The following is a 14,641-nucleotide window of genomic DNA, read 5'->3' on the forward strand; positions in this document are numbered from 1 at the left end:
ACTGTTAGCACTTTCAAAGAAAAGATGCAGCCAAAAAACATGACATTCCTTGGCTCAGCATTTTATGTTCTTCTCTTACTTCTGCTCTTAGTTTTATTTAACTTCCATGCAGAATGTGTTTGATGTCTTAAAGCAGTGTTGGCTTGGGTTTATGGCACTCACTACAAATATCCCAAGCTTACAGTACATTGAAAGGGAGGCATAATGAAGCGTATTGTGCATCACATTTCAGTGTATTACAGTAGCCCTGGAGTAAATACTGTTTGTACTTATTTGTACTATTTTGTAATGCAATCATGATCCAGCTCCCCCACTACACTAGTTCCATAAGTGGTTATGATCATAGATAATTAAATAGTTTTCATTTGAAATAATGTGACCAATGTTTAATAAACTCACTGGACGGGTTAGAGAAAATAAAATTGCATAAAAATGGGTATTATTTGTTTGGGAAAAGGAAAGGGGAAAAGGAATTCAGTTCAGTCAAAGCTTCTGTGATGTTTTTGGTGAAATGTTTATTGTGCTGTCTTAAAGAAAGATACAACGGGATTTTGGGCGGATTACTGCCACCGTTATAAGGGTTTATTTTTTTTTCCAGTTGTTTGACCTTTGTAAAACTAACTCCAAAACCCTTTTGTTAGACAGTGACCAAGAAATTTTAACTTTTAGCATTTTGAAAAGTAAACCTTATATACGTTTATTGAATTTCAAGAAAGCCTAGCTTGAAAAGTAAAATACTTGGTTGCATTATTTGTTGTGTCTCTTGCCTGAGCAACAGCAAGACTGAAGTCTGTCAACCGCATTCGCCCCTTTCTCCCCCGCGGGGGTGATAGAGGTGATAGACCTACTGTGGGGAATCCTCGGTTTCAAGATGGTAAATGTAAAAGATGTAAACTATTGTGGTTATTACGTGGATGAACTTTTTCACTTTTAATTGGTCAGTACTTTAGGTCAGTAGTTTAGGCGTTTGCACCCCCCCTCTCTCTCCTCATTACGTTTCTCGCTCTCGCTCTCTTTTATTTGCGTGGGACTCCCCCCCCCCCCCTCCCTCTTCTCTCTTCTGCGCCTCAAAAGTGCCATCCACGGTGCAAAGTCTGCTTTTCTCCATTTTCCTTTCAACATGGCATTCTTGAAATGCCTTTACTCTGTCAAAAATGAAGTGATCCTCTTCATAACTCCGTTACTTCTTCTTCCACTGCCTTTGGTGATCGGGACACAGGTATGTAATTAATCTGCGTTTGGCTTAAAACTAAACACAGTGATAAGAAAGGATGAAAGAATAAAGTAATTTTAATGAGAGAGATGTTACTTACTTGAAGAACTTGAATGAACTGAAATTAAGTGAGATTTTACCTTTCGCGCATTTTAATTTGCACTAGGTCTTTTGCACCTGTTGATGCGCGGTCAAGTGCACAGCGCTTGGAGCGAGTGCACGAGAGCTGTCCAGTGTTGGCTGGTGTGTTCTCCGGTTCTGTTAATTTAACTTCCTTTTGGTAGCATAAAGCTTAAGCGTGGGGCCACAGAGTAAAAAGGGCTCTTTACGCGTTGTGGGTCACAGAGACAAAAAAAAATCACAGGTTGCAAGCATGTTATCACTGGCACAGGTTTAAATGCGAAGCATTAAAAAAAAAGAAAAATCGGTTTTTCAAGCAGCTGATATTTAACCAGAATGAAACAATTCTAAATAAGATAGTATCATTGACCATCCAAGTTTTGTCTAGATCTCACTTATATTATCCCGACAGATGTAGAACCTGGCGATGAGACACTACAGATTATCTTATCTTCACCCTTTGAACTATCATAGTGTCTCATTAAAATTGCATCATAATTATTGATCTTAGCTGTTTATGAACTTAAGTCAGATTTTCATAGATAAGTTGCTGACACAGACTGAATGTAATGTCTTTGTTTTGTACAGTTGTCTGTATGTTATAATTTTTTCTTATTGCAGGTGGCAGAATGTGCTTATGTGATAATCCTGATGGCAGTGTACTGGTGCACAGAGGTTCTACCTCTGGCTGTAACCGCTTTGCTTCCAGCTCTCCTTTTCCCTTTATTTGGCATCATGGAGTCCAAAGATGTAAGTAAGAAAAATATGCCACAGTGTATAGGCTTATTTATGTGTGCATACATCTTATCCAGTGTGATCCCTTTGTCTCAGGTGTGTATGCAGTACCTAAAGGACACAAACATGTTGTTTGTTGGAGGACTCATGGTTGCTGTAGCCGTGGAGCACTGGAATCTGCACAAGCGCATAGCTTTGAGGGTGCTACTCATTGTTGGTGTGCGTCCAGCACTGTGAGCGGTTAATTACCTTTCAGATCTGTTATGACATCAAAAGCACAGATATGATGTAGATTAAAAAAATAATCCTTTCACTCCCATCATAAAACTTTAACATACTTCATGTTCTGTCCCAAGAGCACGAAGAGCACCTTTCTGATTTTTTTTCTTAATTTACTATTAATTTTACTCTATCTTCTTGGCAGACTGATGATGGGCTTCATGGGTGTAACAGCATTCTTATCCATGTGGATCAGTAACACCGCTACCACAGCTATGATGGTGCCAATTGTCCAAGCAGTGCTGGAACAGCTAAACACCAGTGAGCCAGAAATGCCTCAAATCTTCAGCTCGGATGAGCAGGTCCAAACATCAGAGACTGACAATAAAGCTGATTCACAAACAGAGAAACAGAATGAGGGACAAGGTGAGCCCTTTGTAACTTGTTTATGTTTGGCTAGGACACAAAATCAATAAAAATCAACAGCGTCAAAGACTTTTATAAAGCTGCTAGTAGCCCCTTTTTATTTCTTTCTCTTTGTTTAAAGGCCCAGTAGTAGTGACTTTCTTAGATGCCACAACTGAGGCTGTCAGGCATAAGGAGGCAGCAGAACGGCGGAGAATGTGTAAAGGCATGACCCTGTGTGTTTGTTATGCTGCCAGCATCGGAGGAACAGCCACACTGACAGGAACTGGTCCCAATCTGGTGCTCATGGGCCAGATGAACCAGTGAGTGTCCTCTTATCAGTTATTAGTATTGTGCCAATATTTCAATTCATGTGTATTTATATATTCCTCACGTTTGTATTTTCTTTTGTATTAGATTGTTTCCAGAAAACGGGGACATTATTAACTTTGCGTCCTGGTTCGGTTTTGCCTTCCCCAACATGATCATCATGCTCACACTGGCATGGCTTTGGCTGCAGTTTGTCTTCATGGGATTCAAGTGAGTTTGATAATGCTTAAAGCCTGATTATAAGTGACAGAGACTTGAATCACCACCAAGAAACTTTTTACCGCACTAAGCCTGTGAGTGAGTGTAGAAGTGACACAAAGACTTTTCTTCCCATGTGATCCTCCAGCTTTAAGAAGACATGGGGCTGTGGGGCTGTGAAGACAGAAAAGGAGATTGCTGCATATAATGTGATCCGTGAACAGCATCGCCTGCTGGGGCCGATGTCTTTTGGAGAGATAAGCGTCCTGTGTCTCTTCATTTTGCTCGTGTTGCTGTGGTTCACAAGGGATCCAGGCTTTGTCAGTGGCTGGGCAACAGATATCTTCAACTCCCAAGCAGAGTTTGTATACATATTTTTATGAAAAACATACAATTCAACACCTAAGTTTTATTCATTCATAAATTTACTTTATAAAACTGTGGTATTATTTGATTTTTGCTTTCACTCCATCCTTCAGGTATGTATCAGATGCCACGGTGGCAGTCTTTGTCGCAGTCCTTCTCTTTGTTCTGCCCTCCAAACCTCCACGCTTGTGTTCTTTTAGGACACATAGTTTTGACATAGGTGAGCCATCATTTCTGAAGAATGTTGTGTTTCCCATTCTAATAAGTTTGGGAAGAGTAGGCTATGCTGTAATTAAACTTTGATGATTCGTTTCTTTGATCTGTAGCATCTCATCAAACTGCTGGCCCAACACCTCGTCTCCTCAGCTGGAAAGCTGCCCAAAAGAAATTACCTTGGGGTATTGTGCTTCTTCTTGGAGGAGGGTTTGCTCTGGCTAAGGGCAGTGAAGTAAGTTACAAAGGCAGTTGTTAGATGCAATGGTTGTGGGGCCAATAACAATCTTTCAAGAAATTTTGAACTTCACAATAGCCATTCAGTGTCTTGAGATTCTGATTCTACTAGTTTATTTTAGAGGCATGAGGATTCATAGAGATGTTTATCAAATCGACCAGCTATTTAATCTGTTTTTAATGGTATCAGCATCATGCTTTTTTCCCTTTAATCTCCTAATGCAGTTTTAAAGTTTTATGCAAATCAAATGATTAGTAAATCTCTGGATTCAGATGTTTTTGGTGTTCTGCACATACGGTTGCATTGTAGCAGATGCAATATATTGTGACCAAACCTGAATCACAGTCTCCTCAAAGTAAATGTGCACTTTGTTTTGTTGTGTCTTTAGGTGTCTGGACTATCAAAGTGGATGGGAGATCAGATGGCTCCTCTGCAAAGCATCCCTCCCTGGGCAATTGCCATTGTCTTATGCCTGCTGATTGCCACATTCACAGAATGCACCAGTAATGTAGCCACTGCAACGCTCTTCCTACCCGTCTTAGCTTCGATGGTAAGCAAGTGAAGCAGTATAGAGCAAGTGAAATATAGGTGGTGTGGGAGAGGACAGAAAATACTGTTTGGGTGCAATAGCTCAGTTAGGTTAAGTGCTTCCTAGCGTAAATTCTTTCCCCCAGCTGGAGTTCACCATTGAAACTACTCCCAGTGAGAGCTGGTCCATTTTCCCACGTTTTGGTTTGGTTACCCATCTTGTTGGTCATTCAGGCTGAATATGTTTGGCCCCCTTCTGTGGGCCCCTTCTCCCATTAATAACCTGCCAAACACCAATTCAGTCCAGTGCCTTGTAACAGTGCCCTCCCTGCTGCTGCTTCTTCTGAAGAATAGCATTTCTGTGCCCACTAGCTGAGCACTGGAGAGAATGCCAAAACGAGGTCTGAAATGCAAGTAGTGGTTTTCACATTTATTGATATCTTGAGGGAAAAGCCAAGTAGATGCACAAGGATGATCAACCCTTCTGTGTTTAGCCCTTGAAAATACAAACAGAAAGTGAAGAAAGGGAGAGTAGGTACTTTAGTCAGATTCACACAAACAGTTAAAGGCATTGTGAGAACATTTTGTGGCAACGGTGGCTTGTGTCATGTCACTTTGTGTGTCATCCTGTCAAGAGACTCTTTAGCATTTGATTTAGGCAGAAACCCTGTGACAAGACAAAATACTGTCATCCTGGTGACCTGATATACAGCTGAAGTTTAACAAAGACTAAACATAAAGTTTAGGTCTTTTCACCCTTTGGTTATTTTGAGAACCAGAAATTACTGTGCACTTGTAAGCTAGTGTGCTGCAGGACATGTAATTCAGAAGCAAATTCCACTGAGTAATGTCTTTTGCAACTTTAAAGTCTGCCATTATCTCCACATATGTAGTACGTTTCTATTTTAAATATCATGACTCAGCACAGGGCCAGCAGGAATTACATCTTAATTACACACACCTAATGAGAGTTTTCCCTGCACACAGAATTGCATACATTTCATTCTGAGTTATGAGCTGGTGATTAAGGTTGCAGAAAAATAGCCAGAAAGAGTAGTGGAGGATGTTGTGATCAAGGCTGTATTCATCCGTGAGTCAGACTGCTGATACCTTGTGTGTGATTATTACAGTCTCAGTCCATTGGAATCAACCCGCTGTACGTCATGGTTCCTTGTACCCTAAGTGCCTCATTTGCCTTCATGCTGCCTGTCGCAACTCCTCCCAATGCCATAGTCTTCTCTTATGGATACCTTAAGGTTGCTGACATGGTAAGTACGACATTGGCTTTGGTATGCTTATTGTGTAAATTACATGTTGCAGTGCTGTGACTCTGGGACCAATGTTGAACTGCTTGGTCTGCAGAATTTACATTCATAAAAACGCGGTTGTGACCAGAATCTCTTAAGTGACAGTCACATTTTGACGATAGCTGATATTAAGGGTATTCTTTAGTTGTGTTCCGGCTGCAGAAGTGAAGCAATATGTTTCCAAGTGTTTTACAATAGTAAATGTTACCACTAGAAAGTTGTAGCACATGATGAGTCACTCTAAGTAGCCAGTGTAATCTGCAATCGATTTAAAATATCGTTTTCTGTCACATCCTTGTATGGTTATAAGGCATTTTTGATGAGTCAGATTAAGAACATTTTCTGTGCAAGCTGATACAGTTTCAAATCAAATTAGTTTGGTATGTAGAATTTGCGTCTCAAGGTCCCCTGCCATCGACTTTCCAGGAATGTTAAACAAGTTTAACACCTTCCGATCAAACTATTGTTGTGGATTCGTTACATAAATATTAAAGTGGTAGAATACAAAAAGAGTGGGCACATCCAAAACACTTCCATGGGTTAAAACATAAACTTAAGAAAATCTGAGAGATAACATTACAGTACATTTAAAGAAATATTCCAATCTACATACTGTGGGACTTCCTCAAATACTTCATGACTTTAGGGATAATGATCTTCTCATGCAACTTTCAGCAACAAATACAGATGTTAACAATAAACTAAATCTTGAAATGACTGCATTCTTTTCTTCTCCACCAGGCCAGGACAGGATTCGTCATGAACATCATTGGCATTCTTTGTATTACACTGGCCATTAACAGCTGGGGTAAAGCAATGTTTCACCTAGATTCTGTCCCTGCCTGGGCCAATGCCACTGGGGTATGAGACTGGCTCTGCAGTGAGAGAGGATCCATGCACAAGCCTATCCACAGGTGCCAGACTAAGACCTGTGGTCAGAGGGATGGTATTGGACCACGCAGTGAGATGCATGTGTCCAATTGGAGTTAGGACACAAGTCTCATGAGGCTCGTTTTGATTGACACTTGAGTGAAAAAAAGTGGTGATCTATAAAATTAGGGAGAAAAATGATTCAACTATATGAAAATATTCATTTTCATGTAATTGAACTTTATATATACATACATAATGATGTTAAACTTCAAATAAGTTTAGATCTCTTCTATAGACCTATTACACTATTTGAATCTCTTATAATACACATTTCTGTTATTCAGTACAATGGAATAACTGAAACAATATATTGGGACTATAGTGTCTGTAAATTTACGCTCCTTTATATCCTTAAGTGAACCAAATGACATCTTATTTTCTTTTTATCAAAGAAAATTAGAGGAAAAGGAGCTATTCATATAGTCAAAGTTATTTAACATGTACCCATGTGTTTATAGTAATAAGCCATATTGTATATCTTGATGATGCAACTTGAAAATATTTGACGTACTTCTTTTTTTATTTAATTTTCCTTCTATGCCGCTTCTGCTTTACTTTACAATATTTCAGAGAAAGATATTTTCACTTTCACATTTGTCGGACAGCTCCAGTAACTGGTTACCTTTCAGATTTTACACTTAAAGAAATCTTTGATTTTGTAAAATATTATACATTGATACCTTGATAATGAATATAAAGTTTAATACTATTAGTGATAGAAAAAAACATTACTTGTCAATACATTAGCAGTAATTATCCGTTAACTTTCATATAATATGACACTGACAAGAGCAATTCAGCTGCTTAATTATTACTTTTACTACTGATACATTTTTGGCTCAAAATATGTATTTTCATAAATAAAATACTCTATTTTAGGACATTTAAGGAGCGGATTATAAGGCGCAATATCGATAAACTGGTCTATTTTCACACATAAGGTGGACAGGATTATAAGGCGCATTAAACAAAACATGACTGATAGCCTTGAGTTTGAAATCCGCTTTGTAAGCATGTCTCTTAACAGGTGCCATTTTTGGGTCCTTTTACACACAACAATATTATTTGGAAGCACAGTACGTATCACTCCGCCAGGCTCCTGACTACGGTAGCCGTAATGCTCAGACAATCCATCAAGTAGTACGGTCAAGTCATACTAAAATATTTTGACAGGTTTTTGAGCGCCGTGTACCACATAAAATCAGTTTCAGGTCAGTAAGCACAACCAGAATTAATACTTAAGCCACACCGATTATAAAGGACACTGTCGATTTTTGAGAAAATTAAAGGATTTTGAGTGCGCCTTATAGTCCGAAAAGTATGGTTTTAAATATTGAATGCTTTTTTGGTTGTAATTTGGGCAGCTTAAAAAATATATAAACTGCAATATTTTCTCAATCACTCCTGTGCCATACAGAAGACTTTGCAAGTGAACATTTCTTAAGAGATTTGAGGTAACAAAAGCTAATGGCTTGGTTGGTGAACTTGGTATTTATCAGTTCAGAGCTAATACTGTATGTGCTGAATCAGACTTAGAGTTGGCTATGAATAAAGGATAAACTTTTTATCCTATCAAAGCAAAAGCTGTATGTAACGTGTACAAAAAGGATGGCTTATTGTACTGTAAACACATTTGAAATGTTTGAGTCAGTGCACGCTGGAGAGATTATACCTCTCGGCTGGCCTGGGAACGCCTTGGTATTCCCCCGCATAAGCTGGAGGAGGTGGCTGGGGAGAGGGAGGTCTGGGCCTCTTTGCTTAGGCTGCTGCCCCCGTAACCCGGCCTCGGATAAAGCGGATGAAGATGGATGGATGGATGGAGTCAGTACAGTTTGTCTCACAGCAATATTAATTGTAAATGAATTGCAATGAAGTGGTATTTAGTAATAACTGCATATAGTCTACTATTCTCTTCAGTTTCAAGACTTTTGCACATGTCAATTTATATAAAAATAAATAAATAATACAAACAAATCCGTTGACGTTTCTTTTCTGTTCAAGGACTTCACATTAGATGTTCAATAACAATTAAAAAAGACAAAATACATCCAAAGTGCAGCTGTTTTCCACACACAGCATTTTTTTAAATTGAATGGATTTAATTGAATGAGGCGGGGAATTCAGTGATGTTTGTGTGAGAGAGACTTGTCAAGATGATACACTAGATTTAAAATGATTTCAAATGTGAGAAACTCAATTTGGCTGTTATTAACTGTAATGCTGTCTATTATTTTAAAAAGTGAGGATGGTTTATTATAACAAAAGCTCAGTCTGAGCTGTCATCTCTCACCATCATCCAAAACAAAATTATCAGATTTTCATCACCATGCAACTCTTTCTCAACAGCATATGACTATTATCCATCTTTTAAAGGACAAGTATGTTTCGCTGCCTCTTACTTATTGGCCTCTTGTCTTATGTATAAAGCTGACATGATCCTTTAAACACAGCATGGAAAGCCATAATGAGCCTGGACTTAAAGGCCACACCTAATGGCAAGAGGCCTATGACATTGTAATCTGAGATTAAGGTTCAAGGCAGGGATATCGTTAAACATTGTTGTGCATCATCAGCATTATGAGCTTAAAGAAGCTCATAAGAAGCTCTTACGTCTCCATTTAAAGATCTGCCAGAGAACTTTAATATCACCTCGTAAGTGTCGATCATTATGTTGGGTTTCTGTTTTAAAAACATGACGAATGGTAATCATAAGACTCTGCATACAGGGAAGTAAACGTCAACAAACCCTGTTGTTGGTATGGTGTGACAGTAGAAAACATGGCCAAAAGGTAGCAGGAAGAAAAAAAAATATCAAAGGATCACATCAAAGTTCTGACCCCATTCTTTTGGGACAATTAAAATGTTAGATGGTTTTTGGTTAACAAGCGGTTGGGTGCATAGAGCAGTTTAGATCACTATGATCTCGTGTCCCACTGGGAAGGAAAACTTATGTAATTACAGTGTCTTTCTCTCCTTTTGCTCCCTCTGAGCTACCCACTCATTATCCAATTGCAACACATCGTCTTGTGTCGTGGACTATATTATTGGCTATATATACATGTAAGGCCTTGGCAGGAAATTAAACCTGCGAACTGTTCGCTTTGCTAAGATTTTGTCCTACTGACTGCACAGGCAAGGACTCTGGTGAAGCTAAACACGCATTTCTATGAACCCATTATAAACTAGGCTTTCTAGCTGCAGAGTAAGCAAACTGTGAGCTTAATGAATGACTTCCACAAAAATATAAAGTAATTAGGGAGTTGGGAGTATGTAGAAGAGGTCAAAAAAGGAAACTTTGTATTTCATCCACTTGCATTTGGGAGCATTTTGTTGATGAGAAGGCTTTTGAAAACCACATTGCCCTTTCACCTCTTCTGTATCAGTTACATATGAGCACAATATGCTGCCTGTCCGATACAATCAATCCTCCCTTGAACATAAAGACCTGTGTGTAGAGATGGTTTCAGTTAGCAATTGGAGTATCCAATTAAGCTTTGGACATGAGTGAGGCCAAAAGCAAAAAAAGATCCAGAAGAGGACAGAGAGCTTTTTCATTGCTTACTTTAGGCCAAAGTACATCCATTGTTTAATGGGGATGGGTGGGATTTGGTGTAAATGATTACACTTTTATGAACTCTAAGACAGCAACAGTCAGCAATGAAGACATGATTTACTCACAGCAGAATATAGAAAATATATATAAAAAAAATTGTTCTCTTATGAGAAAAATACTGGATGATTGTTAATTTGATGGCAGCAAAAAGGATTCTAGCTGCTTAACAATCCTGCGTCTTCTTTGTGATATTTTTCACTTTATGATGCATCAAATGTTTTTGATTGGTGAAAGGTCTGATTTGTAGGCAGGTCAGGTTAAGCATAGCTATTAAGCTAGCTGTTGTAATAGCATGACGTTTAACATAAGGACAGGGCATAAACAGGCAATAAGAGTGAGATAATAAATATACAGTATATACACATTGATGGGGCCTTTCTAGATCTGCAAGCTGCCAACTCTAAAGGCGATAATGCACCCTCATGCCATCGGAGATGCATGCTTTTGAACTGAATGTTGATAACAACATGGATAGTCCCTCTCCTCTTAAATCCAAAGAATGCAGGGTTTCACATTTTAAATTCTGGTTCATCCGATGACAGAACAGTTTTCCACTGTGCTTTAGTTCATTTGGCCAAAACAAGACAAATGCATTTCTAGATCATGGCGGCTTCTTTGCATACTAGAGTTTTATTCTCGATTTCTGGATGGCACATTGAACTGTGTTCACAGACAGTGATTTCTGGAAGCATTCCTGAATTCATGCAGTGATTTCCATTAAAGAATCATGGTTGCTCCTAATGTGATTGTCATTTTTTAACTTGTTCCTTGCACACAGATTTCACACAGAACACAGTGTGAGGCAAGGCAGGATAGGACACAAAATCTAGGACTCAAAGACAAAAACTAAACTTAAAGGTAGCTAACGGCTGATTACAAAACACACTAACTAAAACTGGGAAGGCTCTAGAAATCTAAACTAACTGACAGAACACACAGGAGGAGACACAGGCGATATATATAACAGAGGGAATCAGGGCAGAGAGGAAACAGCAAGGAAACACGGCTGACTAAATACAGGGAACAGAGGAATGAGACAGAGATAAGAGCAGGGGGGACAAGGCTGAAAGAGCGAGGAATGGAGAGGGCGAAAGGGAGAGAAAAACCACACAGAGACATGACTGGAGAAACAGGCAACTAAACATGGAGACAAGACGGACTTCACAGGGAAGCACGAAGCACAAAAACTCAAAACACGGTCAAAACTCCGAACCATGACACCTGATGGCATTTATAAACTATTTAATTGAAATGTTATTCTCCAGGGCTTTCTTTTTTTAGTAGCACTTACTTTTCAGCTTATTGTTGGTCTATCCCAAGTTTTTGGAGATGGGTTATTGCTATTTTTTTCATGAAATATTAAATATGCCTCAGTCTAAACCTGTTATTAAGTACACTTCATAATACCAATTTAACTACAATTTTTAAGTCCTCAGAACAATTTCTGTTCGCTAGTACACAATTTCCACAAACTATCCTTGTGGTGGGCTAGTCTCTCTTGGTGTCTTTTGAGAACTATCACACAGTTGGATGGGTTTGAGAATCTAATGTGATGCAGGATCACGTAGCATTATGCAGCAAAAGTAGGGAAAATTTCCATGAGTAGAAAAATAACGGTAGAGAAAATCTGCTGAAAGCCATCTGGAAATTATATCTCTTGCAGTAGCCTCTCCCATAGCCACTGACTTCAGTGGTTATAACACTTGGCCTAGCAATTTTGTGGTGACACTACTAGTCTTTTTCTTGGTGAAGTGCGTGAAACCAGTTCAGTGTTAGACACCTCATTTGTGGAAAAGAAGTCAAAATGTTACAAGAAAGGTCTCACTCAAATTAAATCTATAGATGGACAGTGGAAAATGCTTTTACAGATTCAGGCTATTCAAAATAGCCTCCAAGAGCCCAGAAACCTGTTTCGCTTACTCTGTTTATTGGTTTAGAAAGTGCTAAAGAGAGCCAAGGCTGAGAAAGTTTGCATTTCACTGAACTTGGGTATGAATTTATTTGGAGAATACAAGCACACAAGTAAGTAGCTATAGAGCTACTCCCAAATATTCATTTGAGTAATCTGGATAATCAATTACTGTCTGTCTGGTTTACTATCTAACTTTTACCTTTGCCAAAATTTTAAATATTCATTATTTTGTTTATAATGCGTTAAAGTTCTTCATTAACAGTCTCAGAGTCATAGTATGTCAAAAATATTGCTAACATTATGCAGAAAAAGGATCGAATCTGGGTCACCTTTAGCCCAGTACACTTGGGAATGTTAATCTGGGCGAGCATGTCAAAATATTTAAAGGTCATGAGCTTGTTAGTGTTAAGGGCACTGTCATTCGCAAGGACTATACTGTAATGAGACTGATGTTTACAGTGTTGTCTTTTTTTAGAGTACCTCCATGTTTTCTGGTGTCTTGGTGTCTACTGTACCTTCTGACGGATGAATTCGAGGTACCGCTCGACAAAAAATAAACCATGTGCTCAAAACAGGCTGACAGATGACTCATTGGGCTATATGACCACAGTTCATGTGTTCTTTGCACCGCTTCACTAACAAAAAGGGCATTTTTAGGTGTAATAAGAGGTTGTGGCACTGCAACCCTACTATTGTGTCCCTTTCTCTGAAGTTCTCAGTTGACTGCTTTCATGAAACTAAAAGGCCAATTGAATCCAAGATTGAGATTTACAGTAAGCTGATTCAAAGTTGCCCGACTGTTTTTTCTCTGCATGTCAAAGCACAGACATATTGATGACCAAAGAGCACTCACATCTGTCCCAAAGTTCCCTTAACCGATGATATCTTTCCTTCAGACCCACAGACCCAGATCACTAATACTGAGCTATTTCAGTGCAAAAAACATGTTGTTGGCAGTTTTAATCTTGGACGCTATTGTGAAAGAGAACTTTGTGATTGTTTTTGTGCTTTTGTGGCCAGAATAATGTCAGTCTAGCCAGAATATAGCCCTGCATTTGTCATAGGGATCAAACCTGCGTGAGATGGATTAGATCTCATTGTACCCAGCGTCTCCTTTTAGAATTTGAAAAACCACATAATTATATTTAATACACCAGTGTTTTACCTTTATCTTCCTCAGGACAATACAAAATATGGTTATGGACCAGATTCTTTCCAAGATGCCTTTAAACAACTACAAATTTCTGGCTACAAGGTGATGTAATTTAAGGCACGAACACACACAAAAATACATTTTTCACAAAATGAATTCACAAAACCTTGATCAAACGTTATTATTTATCCAACGAAGAAGCAAAATATATTTTTTGTATCACTTTTACTCTGATATTGGTGTCATAAGTAGGTCTAATTGCAATTTATAAATCCTGGTAAATTCAATAAATAAAAAGTCTTGATATGATTTAAGCTTTAGTCGTTATTCAAAGAGGCTTACAAAGCTAAATATAATGTATCCAATATCTACATTTTAACATACTATGTAAGTATGAGAACTTTAAAATGCACTGAAACATGCTTTTCTTAAAAACCACAAGCTTAAATAGGAACACAGTAAATGGCTCCATCTGGTGGTGCAATGCACAATCAAACAACAGGCAAAATTACGTCTCGGTGTACTGTATGTATACCACTCACTTAAGAAAGGAAGAAAGAAAGCTTCTAAGGGTCTGACCAGAACATTACTAAACATGGAAATAGAGTTCCAGCTGGCCATCCAGCTCACTATTGCAATTATTTGGCCTTGAAACCGTCAAATGACCTTAATGTAAAGTAGATTTACTGCAGCAGAATAATGTTGACCTTAGCTGGTCCACAGAGCAGTTGAGGCACTGACAAAGGTATAACCACAGGTTTATACCCTCAGCAGAACCATCTTTTCTTCTATATCATCTCCCCTACACCCAAACAGTTTTGTCCAGCTTGTTTTACAGTACCCTCTATATCTGTATGTGACTGTTAGAATGCTGTGTAAAATGTAAATAAGAACAAAATGCAATGATTTGTAAATCTCCTAAACTCATATTTTATTCACAGTAGACTAAGAAAACACATCAAAGCTTTAAAATTAAATATTTTAGTATTTCATGAAAATTATGTCATTTTGTCACAGTCTGGCGAGAGCAGACTGTATGTATTGTGAAGAGTGGACCCAAAATGCAGACACCAAGGAACTTGGATCAAGACTTGAGTATCAACAAAAAGCGAGCCGTTTAATGAGGCTGGCAGAAAAGGTACAAATAAAGGGCAAGGC

General features: G+C 38.5%; 1 protein-coding gene across 2 annotated transcripts; it reads left to right on the forward strand.

Annotated features, from left to right (window-relative positions):
- Positions 1–1,056: 1,056 nt before the first annotated feature.
- slc13a5b (solute carrier family 13 member 5b) lies at positions 1,057–8,778 on the forward strand. Of its 2 annotated transcripts, XM_085429372.1 has the most exons (12): positions 1,059–1,219; positions 1,955–2,083; positions 2,165–2,301; positions 2,493–2,713; positions 2,835–3,015; positions 3,110–3,232; positions 3,369–3,581; positions 3,700–3,806; positions 3,913–4,034; positions 4,426–4,587; positions 5,696–5,833; positions 6,614–8,778. In XM_085429372.1, the coding sequence occupies exons 1-12, from the start codon at positions 1,121–1,123 to the stop codon at positions 6,737–6,739; spliced, it is 1,758 nt and encodes a 585-aa protein (XP_085285498.1). In that variant the 5' UTR covers positions 1,059–1,120; the 3' UTR covers positions 6,740–8,778. The 2 variants fall into 2 exon arrangements, with proteins under 2 accessions (XP_085285497.1, XP_085285498.1); XM_085429371.1 differs by having other exon boundaries at positions 1,057–1,219; positions 1,955–2,301.
- The last annotated feature ends 5,863 nt before the right edge of the window (positions 8,779–14,641 follow it).

This window comes from Rhamphochromis longiceps, linkage group LG14, assembly GCF_057381845.1.
Source record: "Rhamphochromis longiceps isolate RC_006_pf linkage group LG14, R_longiceps_female_GT1.1, whole genome shotgun sequence".
Taxonomy (NCBI): Eukaryota; Metazoa; Chordata; class Actinopteri; order Cichliformes; family Cichlidae; genus Rhamphochromis; species Rhamphochromis longiceps.

What these genes read in the sequence shown, in the direction of transcription:
- slc13a5b (XM_085429371.1), top strand. Translation starts at nt 1,121, where the DNA reads ATGGCATTCTTGAAATGCCTTTACTCTGTCAAAAATGAAGTGATCCTC. An exon ending in GTTGGTGTGCGTCCAGCACT is followed by an intron (nt 2,302 to 2,492) that starts GTGAGCGGTTAA and finishes TCTTCTTGGCAG; the next exon opens with ACTGATGATGGGCTTCATGG. An exon ending in ACCTTAAGGTTGCTGACATG is followed by an intron (nt 5,834 to 6,613) that starts GTAAGTACGACA and finishes CTTCTCCACCAG; the next exon opens with GCCAGGACAGGATTCGTCAT.